The following is an 18,437-nucleotide window of genomic DNA, read 5'->3' on the forward strand; positions in this document are numbered from 1 at the left end:
TTAAATACACCAAAAAAATACTATTAAATACAGAAGCTATTTTTAATTGGAGAAGCATCTCTTATAAATATATATAAAACTTGTGAACTTAAGTGAAGTGCTTCTTCACTTAAGATAAAAATGTATATTGCTAAAAATTCATTGGTTCTGCATCTAACACAAAATTTTCGACTTTGCTAGTAGGAGGTTTAACCATTAACCATTTTTAAAAATGAAATACAATGAGAACTCACTTTCACAGGAGGAAATATTCATGATGAGATTTGATGAAATAGATTCTATATATTAATTGAATAATGTACACCATACCTGAAATAAATTCCATAAATCTTATCTAATGTATCTTAAAAATACATAACCCAGTAAAATATTCCAGTTAGTTTGGTATTTTCTTGTGCCTGAGATAGTCTCTGGAATAGGAGAAAAGAATTTGTCACAATAAGTAGAAAAATCGTATTTAGCGTTCAGTAGCTTATGAGGTGCTCTTCTGCTTTGCTCTCCTAAGGAACACAATCTTGATAATAGTCAAAGCTTTGAAGAAGCTGTGGTATTGAGAAATTGTCATTACTTCCACTGTCACCCTGACTTCGTTTATAAATATTCTTAATTCAGAACAACTCAATATGAGCTAAAATACTTCCCTTCTGACATTCTGGTCTTCACAGTATAGAAGTCTCTACAGGGAATGCAGAAGCCTTATGGGTGGGCCTGTAGTATCTTGATTAATCATTAAAAGTTTGTCTTTGTTGTTCCTGGATATCTCACTGTAGTTAGATTTGTGGTAGGTAACAAGTTTGCTTTTCTTCTGTGAAATGTGAAGAATTGGGAAATCTGCCTGGGAACACAGGACATTCTCAAAAGCATTGGAGAACACATGCATTTGAGATTTAGAAATTCTCATATAAAAGTTTCTGAGGGCACCTTTAGTTTTATTCAAATTTAAAGACCACTGTTTTGGAAGATGTTTGGGTTAGGGGAAGCATCTCTTCCCTAGAACAGTCAGCTGTAAAGATTCCATGACTCACTGTCCTCCTTAGTGGCATTCATTCTCTCCTTCTCTCCCTTCCTTCCTTCTCTGTCTTTCCTTCCTTCCCCACCTCCATACTCACACTCTCCCCATGTATAATCTTCCTCCCCAGCCTCTCTTTGCTTGCCCCCTTCCTCTCATCCTCTAACCATGCCACACACACCATCCGACCAAGGGGGCTAAGTCAGAAGTGATCCATCATTAAACACATCTTGCTTTTGGAACTAGCACTCCTATAAAGCTTTGGGAAGGGCTACTTACATGGCATGCTACTTTCCTTTACTACTCTCTCAGTGTCTACCCTTGAAACTAGGGCCTCCAGGGTCTCTCAACTGCTGTCATCGAAAGTGGTCCAAAAAACAATGGAGAAGTCAGAGTGCAGCTCCTTCTAAGCTTGTTTCATGAGGCCTAGGTTGAATAAGCACCACAGGAGCCCTGACCTCAGTTGCCTGATATCCATTCTGGCTAGTCCTTCAAGGCTGCTGAAAGTCCTTCCTACTGCCAGTGCCTTCCCACTTGCTGTGTCAGTCCTAATACATACACTCTTGGCCCCAACATCCTCAGTAGATAATCATGAAGAAGTACAGTCTGGTGTCCATGGATTACCCAGTGTCTAGGATGTTCAAGCTTATTAAGGATCACACGGATACAAGTATGTTTTATATTTATGAAAAAATAGCTAGATGGTTTCTACTCAGCTATTAAAAGTTGTTGGTTCAGCTAATGGGAGGGTTAACTGTAGTGAACTGAGTAAGTACCCCATTGAGACTTCATGTCTACCAAGTGTCTCAGAGTGTGACCTAATTTATAGAAATTCTGCAGATATTAGTTAATATGAAGTAATACTAGCTTAGAGTGAGTTCTAATCCAATGGTCAATGCCCTTATAAGAAGAGAGGAGACACACAGAGAAAACAGTCCTATAAAGACAGAGGCAGAGACTGACTGCACAAGCTAAGGAACAGTAGAAGTCACCAGAAGCTGAAAGAGGCAAAGATTCTGCCCTAGAGCCTTCAGGGGGAGCGTGGTCCTAATAACATCTTGACTTTAGAGTTCTAGCTTCCAGAAGTGTGAAAGAATAAATTTTGGTCATTTTCATCCACACAGTATGGGGTGCTTTATGATGGCAATCCTAAGAATCTACTCCTCTCCTTGAGAGTGGAGAAGTTCCCTCTTGTACTTTCCTGCCTACATTTTTGAATTATCTTAATTTAACAAAGCAAGCATCAAGTATTTCAAGAATTTAAAACAAATTCTTTCAAAGAAGTACAGATACTTCCAAACATCATTGAAATAACATTGTAAATCAAATTAATACTGACCAAAATCAATTTAATGCCCTGGATTCCAGGAATAGTTCTTTTACATAAAGTACAATTAATTAACAGTTCTGTCAAGTGATCCTCCTAGTGTAGGGAGGACATTGTTTTAACAGTGTAAGGTCAGGAGTTTCTTGTGCAGTAGTATATAATTACTATAACTTGACTGTATCCTGCTTGGGTAATTGGGAAACTGAAGGGAGCGATAACTGTTCCTGGCAGTCCTGGAGAAACAGATATTAAAGGCAGGGCCATTCCAGGAATTCAGAGGCTTGTTCCATAGGTAATAAGACGGGAAGTATATGGTGATAGGATGGCCTTGGAATTTTGGCTCAGGGTAGGAGGTATCAAGTCACCTGTCACCCAAATGTAAAGGAACCTAGGCAAACCTCCCTTGTTAGTAAGCCCCTGCTTTTGGCACTGTGCTGGAGACCACTCACTTAGCCTACCACTAGGTCACAGAAAATAACAAAGAACCCGTTGCCCAGAGAATGGGTCACTATAGGAGCCTTAAAAATGTGATGGTCAAACATATTATGTAACCATCCCTAAATTCAAAACGAAGGCACATTCAAGAAGCATTTAGCCAAATATAAGAAGCCAACAATTGGTTATTCCTGATTACTGCTAGATTTGGTGCACAGAAAGAACAATCTTTCCTTGTGTTCCAAAGACACATTTGTTCTACTGAAACATCAACAGATCCTTATAATAGAAGACAGGGAAAGTAGTGTTAATTTTTCTGATAAGATTAAAAGGTACAGAATGAAATTTTAAAATAGGGCTGGTTAAAATTATGTAAAAATAGCAATCAATCAAAATGATACATATCAACCCAAAACTAATGAAAAAGAAGGGCTTATGAATGGCACTATGAAATGGGAAGAGAGGAGAAAGTCCTAAACTGGGAGAAATGGACCAGGGAACTCATGGACTGAAGAAGTTAGAGTGGGAAGATGGCCTAGGTAGGCTGGAGAGGGAGCGCCTGCTGAAGACCCCCAAGAGGACATGGATCTGAGGGGTGGCAGTGGGGAGGGGTCAGAGATGTGGAGAACTAAAGGCAGAATTCCAAGAAAGATGAGTCAACAGTGACAAATAATTCAGAAAATTCACCTTATCTAGTCAAAGACTGGATAAGGGGCCATCAGAAGACATCTGAAGACATCTGAAACACATACCACCAAATAGTCCCAAAGTAGCTGACTAACATTTTCACCAGCCCTTCAACAATAACTCTCTTCTTCCACATCACACCAATCCGAAGCATTTAAACATTGTTACTCATGTTAATTTCATTGTTATTTTAATTGCATTTCCTAGAAAAATGAAGCATCTTTTTAAGATTTTATTTATTTATTCATGAGAGACAGAGAGAAAGAAGCAGAGGCAGAGAGAGAAGGAGCAAGGAGCGAGCCAGATGTGGGACTCGATCCCAGGATCCCAGGATCATGACCTGAGCTGAAAGCAGATGCTTAACCATCTGAGCCACCTAGGTCCCCAAAGATGAAGCATCTTATCATTCTAAATGTGTTCTAGCTTTCAGTATTTACTTGTCAAGATCCATGGAAGAGGTTTTTCAGATTTCAATTGGAATGAATTTCCCAGGCCCATCATAAGCAAGCAGCTGATGCCACAATCTTTAAAACTACTGTTGTGGTTACAGCAACTTGCCACCACAGCCACCTGATGTACCAACACCTTGTTTTCCACCTGCGCTTCATGTCTTGCTTCCATCAGAAATAACTTGAAGCCACTATATGCCATATGCCAGTGTCCCATTTCCTCTCAACATGTGTTTCTCAATAGATGAGCAATCTGATTCCAGAATTCCACTTGAAGATATTTTTCCTGAAATAATTTACTTACTACAGTAGCCAAGGACCTAGCAGAAAACAAATGACACAGTCAAAGTGGATAATTCAGAAAAGTTGAAGAATAAATTCTTCAAGATATAGTCAGAGCTAAGAGAAGCCAAAAAAAAATGGTGAATAGCACAAGGCAAGCAATAGTAGGAGACACCGCCACCCCTAGACCTAAATAGTAAGAGGAGTGGATACCAAAATTCAGGAAACAGGTGGAGCTAGAAAAGGCTGCCCAATAGCATCTGTGGCTTTTGGTCAAGAAATGCAACCATCCCTTGGCAGCCTAGCTGAGAGGAAGCTGGATGACTTGTTGCCTCCCAGTGGCCAAATGCAAGGATCTGTCAGAGAACAAGACGCTGATTATGTCACCCTATGACTGAGATTCCTGGAACCTACAGGTGGATGAAAGAATGTAGAGGAGAACTGGAAAAGCAAAATAAAATCCCCAGCAAACCCACATGCCATGTACTCAAGTTTCTTCAGCCTTCTAGAATTTTTCTCTCCATTTGTACTCCAGAGATGGCATCAACAATCAATATTACTTTATATAAAGCGCATATTCAAATAGATAAGAAACAGCATGAATCCAGTGACCAATAGGGCAAAAGGCATGAGAAGATTTTCACAAAGAAGGAGCTTCAACTAGAACAGATGTAAAATAAAATAGGAATATATTCCATTTGTTGACAATGAAATGAAAATTTTGAGTTAACCTGGAATACTGGGTTTAGCAGTATTTAGGATGAAGCATTTAGGATGAAGAGCTAAAACCATAAAAGGGTGAAGAGGTTACAGATGATTTAATGAATAGTAAGGAGTAACACACAAGATGGTAGGTTGGCACATGTTGACATACACGCACAACTGAAAAGTGAAAACAGGGCACTGAAGACAGGAAAAACAATGGCTAGAAAGGCAGTGGAAATAAAAGAAAGAGAAGACCAAGTTTCCTGGCTTCATGGTATGAAGATGGGGGAGTGAGACGCTGCCTCTGAGAAAAGATCCAGGGACATGCAGTCATGGGGAACACCCATTATTTCACTTAAAGCAAAGAGGAAGAGGAAAGGGGAGAGCCTGCACTGGTGTTTCTTGGCAAAAGAACAGGAATGCCCACATGAATCAGGGAGGGAGTTATAAGAGAACAACAAGGAACAGTTACAGATTTGGTTGAAAGCAGGATGACTATCCTGGGTGGTGCTGGAAGTGTGGGAATGGGAGAAAGGGTGGAGTTCATATGAATCTGTCTTCCACGATATACTTACACAGGAGACCAATTCCCTAACTAATGTCTGTATAAATCTTACTGGAATGAGCTCTCCTCTGTGAAACTCTTTTACAAAGCTGGCTAACCTCATTCTATGATACTCAATGCATATATAGCTATGTCTGTTTCTGCAGAGGATAAAGTAATTGGCAGATATTCTACCATTGGATGCTTCTTGTTCTCCACTAACCGGTTTCCTTGTAAAGAGACACACCATATACTTTGTAAGAAGAAAGAAGAAATAAAATTGCCCTAGGATTTGAAATTTAACAAGTCACACCCTTCACAAGGAAGTAAGGTTCAGGAAAACCAAGGAGATATTTCTTAACCAATCTATAAAGGCATGAGAAATAGCATGATGGTTCCTGAAAGTGTATGTTCCTTCTAAGTTTTATTGGGTTTCTGGATTCCTGGAACCAATGATGTTGGTGTATTATTTAGAAAACAGCCAAAGACACAAGTTGGCAAGGAATCACATGTAAAAACTTCCAAGAATGGCTGAGTGATCTGTGACACCATATGATATCAGAATGTCATAATACTGTCAATTGCATGGCAGGAACACTTTTGGGGAACAGAAGAAATTTATGAAAATATTTCTCAGTTGAGCCCAAGCTCTCTCTAAATGTAAGCAAACTCCTGGCCCTTATAATTAGTCCCTTGTCCTCAGAGTCTACTTCTGCATGACAAATCTTAGCAGCTAAGTCTCAGGGAATTTCAGCCTTAGTCAGAAGTTCCCTTAAAGGTCAATTTATACCACTTTATCACCAAATTTCTTCCTCCCACGCCCAGCCTGAGCTTCTTGCTTCTGTCCTACGAGATCAGGTCCCTTTCTCTTGGAACCCAAAGAAACCCCTCCTGCTCCTACCCCAGGAACCCATACTTCTGTCTGGTGACAATGGCCAATGACACAACCTTCAGTACAAAGCTCCTATTCCCATGTTTGTGGGTCGCTTTGTCATCATTTTCTTCTGACTTTGGACCTACTCCTTTATTAAAACCCCAACAGTCTATTTCCTTCCTTACCTCCACCCAGCTTCAACTTGGGGATCTGTTAAGTAACAATCTCACTCGGGGCTTCATTACACACAGAGGGATAGAAGACACCTAAGAGCAGAATGGCCTAGCGGGGTAAGGAGATCTGCCAGAAAAAATCTTTCAGTTTTAGAAACAAAATTCCCATTCACCCTCCAACTCCTGTCTACCCCCTCTGTGCTTCTGGGACGTTGTTGTAGGTGAACCTTCCTGTGAACTCAGGATGTGCTGAGACAAAACACTCTGTCCATGGCAAGTATTAGACAGGACCCACTATGGCAACAAGTGCTAGGGACGTATGCTGGAGATCAGAACTCCCGTACCTAAACCCATCATATTCAGGTGGGAATATAAAATGGCGCAGCCGCTGGGAAACAGTCTGGCAGATCACAATCAAACACAGACTTACTGTATGACACAACTGATTTCACTGCTAGGTATATAACTAAGATATTAAAACATATATCTGCACTGAAATTTCTGTATGAAGGGTCATGTCAGCATCATACATAATAGCCAGAGTGAACAAAACCTAAATGTAGGTTCACATAGGAGTGGGTCACAGAAAGTGGTGTTCCCATATGATAGAACATTAGTCGAATGAAGAAATACATGCTACAGTGTGCTATGCCACGGATGAACCATGCTAAGTGAAAGGAATTTGATACAAAAGGCCAAAATGTCATGCAATTCCATCTATAGGAAATACCCAGAATAGACAGATTCATAGAACAAGTAGATTCATGGTTTCCAGAGACTTTGGTAAGGGAGAGATATGCAGGAGTGTCTTTGTGGGGTGGTGAAGCTGTTCCAGAATTAAATCATGGCGATGGCTGCACAACCTTGTCAATGTACTAAAAACTAGTGACTATTACATTTTTAAAAAGTGAGCCTTTTAGTAGATGAATTATATCTCAATTAAAAATTTGATCCATGGTACAAACATCCACCACCCCCGGGGCAGGCCAGGTGTGGAGCTAGATGCCCCGTAACCACTACCCTCACACTAGCCACAGCCATGCCTCAGAGCACAATGTACTCTGGGGAAAAACTTTCTTTTGTCTGCCTCTTTTCCTTCCCTTCCTCTTCATTTCTACTAAATCCCAGCTTGGCAGAGCTGTCTGGGGAAAGGGAGCATTGGGCCTGATTTGATTCTCTCTCTCTGAGCCTCACGCGCTCAGGGGAAATCACCCAGATATCATTCCACACTCACTGTTCTTGGCTGTCCAGGATGGAGCCCTAAAAGGGCATCTGAAAGACAAGCCTTCTCTCCTGGTGACTGTGGAGCTTGGTATTTGATTGTATCTTACCCTTTCTGATTTTGTAGGAGGACATTACCTCTTTTGAGAGTACAGAAGAAAAGGGTTCTTTGCATTTAAAAACAAGGAGGTATGTCGTTTCAAACCCAGAGTCTGTGCCCAGAGTCTGTCTAATATCCACTATGGTAGTGAATACACATGCAGGTTCCCGAGCCAGCTAATCTGCCTGATATCTCACCTGTGCAATTCATACCTGCAGACACCTGAGCTTTTATTCAACTGCTTTGTGCCTCATTTCTGTCATCTATACAATGGAGATAACAAAGAGACCTGCCTTAATAAGTTGTAAAAGTTGTAAATAGGTGAATACCTATCACTGCTTGGTAAGAGTCAAGCTTTTTATATGATTGTACCTGTGGGAACGTCATGTATATGAAGAGAATAAAGTTCCTGATAGACTTAACCATGGTATTCAAGAAACACCTTTGTCTCATTTTTTCTTACAAGCAGTTGAATATGGTGCCCAGTCCATGACTGTGAAGCTGGCATGCTAAAGGGCAAGTGACAGAGAAATGTCACAACTCTGGAGCTCAATTTGTTTTTATTCATATTTATATAAAAAACTAGAAGGCTGCCACACAAGATGTTCCCTGTCTTTATCCATCTTTCTTCCCCCTGCAAATATGTTAACACTGAAGGATAACTGAATTTCCCACTGATCTTAAAAAAAGAAAAAGAGAAAAAAAAAAACAGGGAAAATCTGGGACCGGTGGCAAGGGGGCATGGATGGTAACAAGGAGGACTCCTCTCAAGGTACAGACTTCAGGGAAAGGCAACAGGTTCTTGTTCTCCGTGGACTGTTAAGACACTGCATCAGTAGCAACTTTAGACAGAACCCAAGCTATTTTCCTGGTTATACAGAATAATTACTAAGGAAATTGACAGGTTGAAGAAGTCCTTTTGGAAGTTTAGAAAATATAAGCTTTTTCACTGTTTATGTTCGAAGTGGACCTTAAAAACATCCACATCCAAGAGAAAGCCTCTCCAAAGATAATTTCCAGGTGGATGTGGCAGGGCCAAGTGAGGAAGTTGTAACTCTGTCCTCGTTGGTATTATAAAGACACCTAGCTGCCTTTCACGAGAGCCAACCATGGCAAGTCTGCAGTATTTTGCTGCAGGTGAGAAGGAAGTACAGGAATAGAATACTCATGTTTTATTCTCATAAATATTTTGAGTTGATTCATATGATGGTTAGACTGGTTAAGAAATCAAAAGTTGATTTACTTGAAATACTGATCACAAGGACTAGAAGGTGGCAGGAGAGAGCTATATATTCAGGAGTTCACTGCTCACCACACATAGGCTGACAGGCTCCCTGCCCACCTCTGCTTCCTCCAGGAACACAGGTATGTGCCTCCTGCTGCTCCAGCTCAATAACAGAGATCACTTCTGAAAATAATGGCAATGGCATTTTTTCTATCATGCATCTATCTCAATCTGTGTGATTGTATTTTACTTATTCTGCTGGGGTAAAATTGAAATATCTCCTTCATTTGATTTATCCTTTAGCTAATTTATTTCTGATTAAACAAATGCTCCCTTAGGCACACATGTGGTGGGGAGGAGAGTCTCTGACTCGCAAAGAACCCGGAAGGAAAAGGCAGAGAGGTGCCTCATGGGAGCTGGCTCTACCTCTGTGCTGGGGTCTGTACTAAAGCCTTTCCTACCCAGGCCTAGTACTGCCAGTGACAGAAGAAAGATAAAGATGTTCTATTACTTTTTCACGAAAGCTTTTTTTTTACTTAGTAATTTGACAGTCATTTAATTATGAAATTAATACAAGTATGTTGAAAGAGGCTTGAAAAGTAGAAGAAAAACTTTAGTTGCCAGAATCTCACAATCCAAATATAAGTCATTTCTTTTAAGAAAAGTTCATTACAGACTAAACTTCCCTTCAGTAAAGTCATAAAATGAATCTATGCTTTATCCTAGAGTTCCAGATCTCACCAAGGTCGCCATGAATTCACTCAGTGCAGCAAACACCCACTTCGCATTTGATCTGTTCCAACAGTTCAAAACATCAAAAAAGGATGACAACATCTTCTACTCCCCTCTCTCCATCGTATCAGCATTAGCCATGACCTACCTAGGAGCCAAAGAAAACACTGCATTCGAAATGGAGATGGTAGGTGTCCACTTGCTATACACTGACCAGCTTAGACTGATTTCTTGGCTGGTTTGCATGCAGATGACCACAGATCTGGCTGTGCAGCACTGGAGACTGGGCAAGCCTTCCCATGACTCGCTGTGCACAGACCCGTAGGGGGCACATGTCCTCCCCAGGGCTCTGCCCCATCCACTTCCCGTGCCTGCATTTACTCTGATAGCTGGGATGAACTCCTCCAATCGCACAACAAACAGAGGCAAGACTGACAGGGAAGGGTAATGGGAGAAGTGATGCACTGACTTAAACATACAAAACATTTCATGTTTTCTCAGCAATAAATAATGACACAGGATTCTTTGTAGTGTCTGGTTTTTTCAAGGAGCAAATGCTTATACTGAAGTTCTCTCTTTTTCCTTTGTTTAGTATTTTGGTTTGATTTTGGTTTGGGGTTTTGTTTTGTTTGGATTTGGGTTCTTTCTTTTTTCCTTTTTTATCTCCCAACCTTTTGAGTAGTTTTCTTGCCCCACTTACTTCCTGTCTCTTCCAGGCCCTTCACTTTAATGAAGTCACAGAGAACACAGAAGGAAGAACTACAACAGACCATGTGAGTCACAGAGTCTTGGGTCTAGAAGGAAAACTGCCTATTCAAGATGGTCATACTTTAATTTAGGAATTTCAGATAATATGTGAAAAGCTAATTTTTAAGAAATATCTTATGTAAAATACATTGGACAGAGTTGAATCTCATTTCATATTACATACTTATATATTTCATATTTTTGTCTCCAGAGGGGAGATCAACACTGTGCCTAAAGAGCTTCAAATTCCTGGTTGCTGTGCTGTTCACCAACAGGGAACATGAACAAGACACAACCGCTCTGATGCACAGTGACCCCATCCCAGTAAACTGGGAGTAATAAAAGAATCTGTCTTAATGCATACAAACAGATGTAAAACATTATAACAGAGCCTAGATTACTGGAAACCCTGATAAATTTTATGTATTATTATGTAGATTAATAATAATTACAGTAATCACAACACTATTGCTAAAATAATATAATTTTAATTAATTCATAAGTGGGATTTCTGCATCCAAGCACATTTTGGAAAATGATTACATGAGATACATAGTTATAGCCTTAAGGTCCAAAACCCTTACCGAGCAAACAGAAGGCTTTGGATTCAGACAGACCTGTGTTGAAAACTTGACTCTGCTACCTGCATCCCTTTGGAAAGTTGATTTAATTCTGAGCTTCTTGTTTCCACCTGAATAGGATTAAAGACTCAGAGATACCAATGTAAAGCCCTTACCACTGCACATGCTGCTCCTACACTTGGGAGTATGATATCATTAATGAAGAGCCATAGATCATGGTCAACAGGTCTTAGAAGAAATATAATCTAAGACAGTAAAGGGCTTCATGTCATAATGTAACTGAAATATATAAATTCAATATTATCATACTATTAATGGCTGTTAAAATTAAAGGTGCCTCTAGCCCTTAAAGACCTTAAGTTTAGCTGGGAAACTTAACCTATTTATACCAATTAAAAGAAAATCCAATGGCAGAATCATGCAATATCTATAGTTAAAAAGTGAAAAGATTAGATTATTCAAAGCTGGAAGAAAGAATTTCCTGGAGGGGACTGAATGTAAGGATTCTGAAAAATATTTAAGTAAATCCACCAAAAATCAGGGAATAACAACGAATATCATCTGTGGGACTACCAAACTTTAGCTTTGGATCTAACAGTTTACATGGGGTTAGTATTTCTATTTCCATTGACAGAGAATGCAGTGAACCTACTTTTTTATATTTGAAGGTTGAAAAGTTGGGAAATGTACATCATCAATTTCAAAAGCTTCTGACTGAATTAAAGAAACCTACTGATGCAAATGAACTGAACATCGCCAACAAGCTCTATGGAGAAAAAAATTATCAGTTTCTTCAAGTAAGTTTCATCTGGCCTGCCACATCTTTAATCTGAATCCTGGGTCCTATGTCCTCCAATGACCAAATGGGATGTCCTCCAATGACCAAATGGGAGAGACTGAGGCAGAGGAACCTGGCTGACCCACAGGCAGAGCATTCACACAGGGTACAAGATTCCCTTGCCTCAACTATACCAAATGACGTGTCCTAGAACTGGGTAATCCATCAATATAAAGTGTGGGTTTAGGGATTACTTCATAACCCAAGAGGATGTTCAGCTGCAAAGGAAGTCATGAGATGCCCCCAATGATCTGACACCATTCAGTCACACAGTGAAAATTTTGGTGGGCAATGACCTAGAAAATGTATGGCTACTGGGATACTGATGAGAGGGCAGGCCTGGAGTCTCTATGGGAAGTTGGGAAAGTGTCAGGGAATACTGAGTGCCCAGAATAGAAGATATGAGTAAAAGCAAGAACCCTATGGACTGGCAGAACTGCTGAGGAGTCCCAGAAGCCCACCATCTCCTTTAGAGCATCATGCTTTGCAGCGTGCAACCTACAGACTCTTCTGCCCCAGCCTATGTCCAGAAGGTACTGCCTTTCAAAGACCTCATTCTTGTACCAGCCTGCACTTCTTTTTCACATTACCCACACGCTTACTGTATAAAATAAACATGGGCAAGACAATGTAGATTTCTTCAGGGTCCAGATTCCTGTACCATATTTTGTCAAGATTGAAGATAACTAACTTGGGAATATATAGTCATGGATATATTACTCTTAATTTTTCCTTCCTTCCTTCCCATGTCAAAGGAATACATGGATAATGTTAAGAAATTTTACTTGACCAGTGTGGAATCTGTTGATTTTAAGAATGCTCCAGAAGAAAGTCGTAAGAAGATTAATTCCTGGGTGGAAAGCCAAACTCATGGTATGGTATGAGAGATCACCCATAAAAGCCACTTTTTTTTTTTTTAGTCTCTGGTGTGTATAAAACCTGTTCTTGATACCATACGGGGTGCCAGTGGGTTGAGGGAGGTGGCTCTGCTTAGAGGCTGGAGGAGGGCACTACAGATGATGGAATGGCTCAGGTAAATGTGGAACGCAACATGGGAACCCAGGAGGTATAAAAGAAAGACAATTACAAAGAAAGACAGCTGGCAATCTGTGTTTGCTCATGGCCATGGATGACAATACCTCTGTGGATCCCAAGGCTCTGCTCAGACCCCATCTTGGTTCACTTCCTTTAAATTCTCAAAGTGGAGAATAGAGAGGAAGACAATTACGGACTGGGCTGTCTGACAGCACAGGGCAGTGTTTCAGGTGACGGAGCTCATGCCCTTTGTCCTAAAGAAAATTCAAGCCCTAGTTCCTCAGAGCAGTAAGCCCAAAGCTGAAAAAATAGAAACAAAGGGAGAGAAGAGGGAGGAGTGAAGAATGAAGGCGCAGAAGAATTCGGGGAGAGAGCGAGGATGGGAATGGAGGAGCTGCAAGAGTAGCTGAAATCGATGCGTGCATATTCTGTGTGAGATGACTGAAGTCACCCTAGACAGAGAATCTGAACACCCTTCCCAGAGACAAGAAGGGGTGTCTCCAGCAAGGGTGACTCCATCAAGCTGGTGCCACAAGGAAAGCTGCACCTCGAGAATTACTGCTCACAGTCCCTAAAGTGGGGACTTGTGTGAATAATTAATGATCCACTGTAACTTTCAAAACATCTTCCAGACAAACCACTTGTACTTTCCTTCTTTTGCAGAAAAAATCAAGGATCTGCTTCCCAAAAACTCCCTTGAGTTTACTACTATGCTGGTTCTGGTGAATGCCGTCTATTTCAAAGGACAGTGGGACAACAAATTTGATAAAAGAAACACTGTGGAAAAAGAATTTTGGCTGAACAAGGTATTGTAATTTATTTATAATAATGTAACACACTCATAAATGGAACGTTAAAACTTTGGAAGGAGGATGTCTTTGGTATTCTCAATAGTATTATCGTCTTTTGACTGATGCCTCCCCTGGATATTTGTTTGCCACATTAATTACCCCAGGATACAAGCAAACCTGTACAAATGATGAAACAAGTCAACGTTTTTAAGTTCACCTCACTGGAGGACATAAAAGCCAAGATCCTGGAAATACCATACAAAGGCAAAGATCTAAGCATGGTATTGCTGCTGCCAGATGAAGTGGATGGTCTGCAGAAGGTAAAATCTTGTACCTCCAGTTCTTCCCACTATTTGCCTGAATTCCTAGTAGTACAATGTCTGTATAGGCTGTTCATTGAAGTAATGCTCACAGGTTGGTGGTGGTGGCTAACAGAGTTCAAGTATAAAGTATTAAAAAAGAATTATTAAGGAGAATCTGGTACCCCAAAGAGTAAATATCTTAAATATCACAGTGTCATATGGAAAAATATACAGAAAATCTCAACATCACAGGTCCCATTAATATTCTGATGAAACCATGGAATGTCAGTTCAGAAGAAACATATCTAGGCACACACATTAACATTCTGCAACCATAAGAACTTCTAATATATTCCAGTCTATTTATTTGAAGACAAGGAAATGAACATTCATATGTAGGTGACACATGGAAATATTTGCAAGCTCACTGATAAACAAAAGAAGCAAATTAAAACAACAAAAGGTACATTTTAAATATCAAATCACAGTGGTCTTGTAGATAACAGACAAACATATTTATCTTGATGCCTACTTTTCAATTTGGAAGTATTCTGTCCCTAAGAACTCAAAAGTCATTTGGAGCCTCACTGCTCAGAGTAGAGAAAAAAAAAAAAAAAAGGTGTGTGTGAGGGGATTTTCATTTTCCTCTTAAACCTGTTATAATAAAGTTAATATATAAAAATACCAAAGGCAAAGATCTAAGCAGTAAGGACTAGCGCAGTCAGGACTTTCCAAACATGGCAGCTTCCAATGACTCCAATAGCCAGTCTTACTGCTAAAGTCACAGTGAACCTGCCGCACCCAAAATACAGTGCTAACGTGGACCTGGAGATCCTCGGGGAAAGTAATACAGCAATACATGTGAAGGGTCATAACAGTATTCAGACTCTAGCTCAGCAATCCTCATTATCAATGACATCAGGAATCCCAGTCCCGGGGATTTTCTTTTTTTTTTTTTTTTTAAGATTTTATTTATTTATTTGACAGACAGAGATCACAAGTAGGCAGAGAGAAAGGCAGAGAGAGAGGAGGAAGCAGGCTCCCTGCAGAGCAGAGAGCCCGATGTGGGGCTCGATCCCAGGACCCTGGGATCATGACCTGAGCCGAAGGCAGAGGCTTTAACCCACTGAGCCACTCAGGAGCCCAGTCCTGGGGGTTTTGACCTAAAGTAACTAATCCAAAAAGGCAAAAGCTTTTGGACAGAAGTGGCTCAACACATTGAAAAATTCAAATTTTGGCGCATCTTTGTATTACAAATAGTTTAATTTAGGGACTGATACATAGTGAATGATTAAAAATATTAAGTAAAAATATATACACCGAATATCAATTTAGAAGTAGTATTGTGTAACAATTTAAACTCAATTAGAGAAATATATATCTATATAAGAAATATTTACAAATAGGTCAAGCAAGAAAAAGGAATAAAAGTAGTGCCTACATAATAAAAATTATTTCAATTAGGATGTACAAAATTATGTACACAGGGATATTAACAAGAGAAGTCCATTTGAAAAAGATGCATGTCATATGTGGGGGGTGTAAAAAATAGAAACAGTTCATCTCTTACAAAATAACTTTAATAATTCTGTTGTATGCACATATATGTGCATATATATCCATATATACACATGTATAGATATTTGCACATTTATGCTTATTTATAACAGTCATGAATACATAATGCATTTTTCAATTGTAAAATACGTATTTATGATTATGTTATTTTTGCCTACTCAGATAAGATGTGATACACTGAATCTTCTGCATTTGCATTTACTGTTTAAATTAAAGTTTTCTACGATTCAACCCAATGTTAAATAAATCGTGTCTGACATCCAATGAGAATCACATCAGCTGTTTCTTTTCTTCCACTGTTGTAGCTTGAAGACCAACTGACCGCTGAGAAACTAATAGAATGGACGAGCTCACAGAACATGCGTGATAACTATGTGGATTTATACTTACCCCGGTTCAAAGTGGAAGAGACCTATGACCTCAAGGACACACTGACAGCCCTGGGGATGGTGGATGTCTTCAATCCACAGAGAGCCAACCTCTCAGGCATGACAGGGACAAAGGATCTCCTGGTATCTAAAGTCATACACAAGTCCTTTGTGGAGGTGACTGAAGAGGGCACGGAGGCTGCCAGCTCTACAGCAGTAGTTGTTAATGTCGGATCACCACCAACTCACCCTTTCCATTGCGATCACCCTTTCTTGTTCTTCATCAGGCACAATAAGACCAACAGCATCCTCTTCTTGGGCAGAGTCTCTTCCCCTTAGATGCAACTACCCTGCTGCTACTAAGAGGAAATTCACAGCTGTTCCAGTATAGAGACTGCTAGAAACAACAGCTTCTCTTTAATTCTTTTTCCAATCCAATCTCATAGTCACTAAGAATGTAATGGTTGAAACAGCACATCTGTCTATCTCTCCCCTTCTATAAACACATGTAAACCTACTTCATCTCCCAGTGGTAATTCCCCTTTGGACAAAATGTTCAACATAAGATAAAAGGATGTTTTAAACTCTCTATTTTTTTCCAAATTTAAAATCATATCACCTATTTCAAAAATCATACCTACTACTCAAACTTATTAACCTAGATACCCTCACTTTTTTGAATTATGTGATATCTGGAACACTTACATGTCTAAATTTCTTTTATGAAATATATTATCAATAAAGCAATTATTTATTCATTTTATTTGTTGCTTTTTCTCTTTTCAATAAAGTACAAATTGGCCTACCACACACAGGAAAGATAACTTAGAAATATATTGTCATATAAAAAAGAAAATTCAAAGTAGGAGTAGAACATCATAACGCTGATGGTAGGTTGGTACCAAACCATGAAAAGCTCTGCAGCCCATGTTAACAACTTCCTATTTTACCCTAAAATAAACAGAAAGCCTTTATAGGTTTCAGTTGTTTGTTCTCCAAAGAGGAGAATGAGATCATCATATCTGTATTTTTTTAAATATACTTCTGGCTCTTATAACAGATGAGAGGAAAGAACAGCGCAGACACAGTGAGATTAATTAGTAAGCCAATAGAATGTCAGGAGGAGCACTAAGAAAACAGATATGTAAGAATTATTTTGAAAGTAAAATGCACAGGATTCTAGCAACATGTCATATGGGACAGAAATGAGAGATGGAAGCCAAAAATGATGTCCGAGACTCTGGCCTTCCCAGTGGATTGAATGGAAAAAGATTTTGTTTTGGAGAGAAGAAAATATTCTGGGTTTAGGTCTATATTTGCTGAAGTTTAATTACTTTTGAGACATTCAAATGGATGCACTTGAACATAAAGGAGTCTGGAGCTCAGATGCCGCATATGATCTGAAGCTCTAAACGTGTCATGCCTAATATAAGCTTTACCATGTTTATTCAGGAACTCTAAAACATGGTTTAAAAAAAAAAGGCACCTAGGAGAAGGAACAGAAATGTGAATTGGGGAAATCAGAAGAGGAGATGAAAGATGAGGGACTGTGGATTCTGAGAATAAACTAAGGGTTATGGAGGGGAGGGAGTTGGGGAGATGGCTGAGCCTGGTGGTGCGTATTATGGAGGGCACATGTTGCATGGAGCAGTGGGTATGGTACATAAACAATGACTCCTGGAACATGAAAAAAATAAAATTAAATTAAGATGCTAAAATATTTTTTTCATGGAGTAAAAGCATTATCCATTTATATTTTCCTTTTTTTGTACTGTGATATTTACATATTACTCTGACGTTATTGATTATATATATAAAGCCCAATAAAAGAAAATGTTCACACACACACACACACACACACACACACAAAGCATGTGCTTTTAGCTCAGGCCATGATCTCAGGGTCCCGGGATTAAGCCTCGTGTAAGACTCTGTTCAGAAGGATCCTGCTTCTCCCTCCCCCTCCCTGCTCCCCCTGCTTATGCTTTCTCTCCCTCTCTCTTTCAAATAAAATAAAATAAAATAAAATAAAATAAAATAAAATTTTAAAAATGTATCTCAAATGAAAATTATATGAAAATATAATCACCTCCAGGCAATTAACAAAGTGATGCTATCTGGGGTATCTGGGTGGCTCAGTCAGTTAATCATAAGCCTTCAGCTCAGGTCATGATCCCAGGGTCCTGGGTTGGAACCCCAGGGTTCTGGGATCAAGCCACACATCAGGCTCTCTGTTCAGCGGGAGCCTGTTTCTCCCTCTCCCTGCCACTCCCCCTGCTTGTACGTTCTTTCTCTCTATGTCAAAAAGTTTTTTAAAAAACTTAAAAAAAATAAAATGATGCTATCTAACAGAATGTTGTAGCCACATATAGGCATATAAAAAAAAAAAGGCACCTAAGGGCAAGAACAGACCCTGGGGAGAGTGTATAAAGTG

At 39.6% G+C, this 18,437-nt stretch overlaps 2 protein-coding genes across 3 annotated transcripts in view; one reads left to right on the forward strand and one right to left on the reverse strand.

Moving 5' to 3' along the window:
* Positions 1-18,437, reverse strand: part of SERPINB11 (serpin family B member 11) — a 77,319-nt gene that overhangs the window by 47,512 nt on the left and 11,370 nt on the right. The window lies entirely within an intron of this gene.
* SERPINB3 (serpin family B member 3) lies at positions 9,141-16,547 on the forward strand. Its single transcript, XM_032311151.1, has 8 exons — positions 9,141-9,171; positions 9,758-9,950; positions 10,480-10,536; positions 11,760-11,888; positions 12,685-12,802; positions 13,628-13,770; positions 13,920-14,075; positions 15,941-16,547. Exons 2-8 carry the CDS (start codon positions 9,783-9,785, stop codon positions 16,340-16,342), a joined length of 1,173 nt encoding a protein of 390 aa, XP_032167042.1. The 5' UTR covers positions 9,141-9,171; positions 9,758-9,782; the 3' UTR covers positions 16,343-16,547.

Source organism: Mustela erminea, chromosome 13 (genome assembly GCF_009829155.1).
Source record: "Mustela erminea isolate mMusErm1 chromosome 13, mMusErm1.Pri, whole genome shotgun sequence".
Taxonomy (NCBI): Eukaryota; Metazoa; Chordata; class Mammalia; order Carnivora; family Mustelidae; genus Mustela; species Mustela erminea.

What these genes read in the sequence shown, in the direction of transcription:
- SERPINB3 (XM_032311151.1), top strand. Translation starts at nt 9,783, where the DNA reads ATGAATTCACTCAGTGCAGCAAACACCCACTTCGCATTTGATCTGTTC. An exon ending in GGTGGAAAGCCAAACTCATG is followed by an intron (nt 12,803 to 13,627) that starts GTATGGTATGAG and finishes CTTCTTTTGCAG; the next exon opens with AAAAAATCAAGGATCTGCTT. An exon ending in AAGAATTTTGGCTGAACAAG is followed by an intron (nt 13,771 to 13,919) that starts GTATTGTAATTT and finishes TAATTACCCCAG; the next exon opens with GATACAAGCAAACCTGTACA.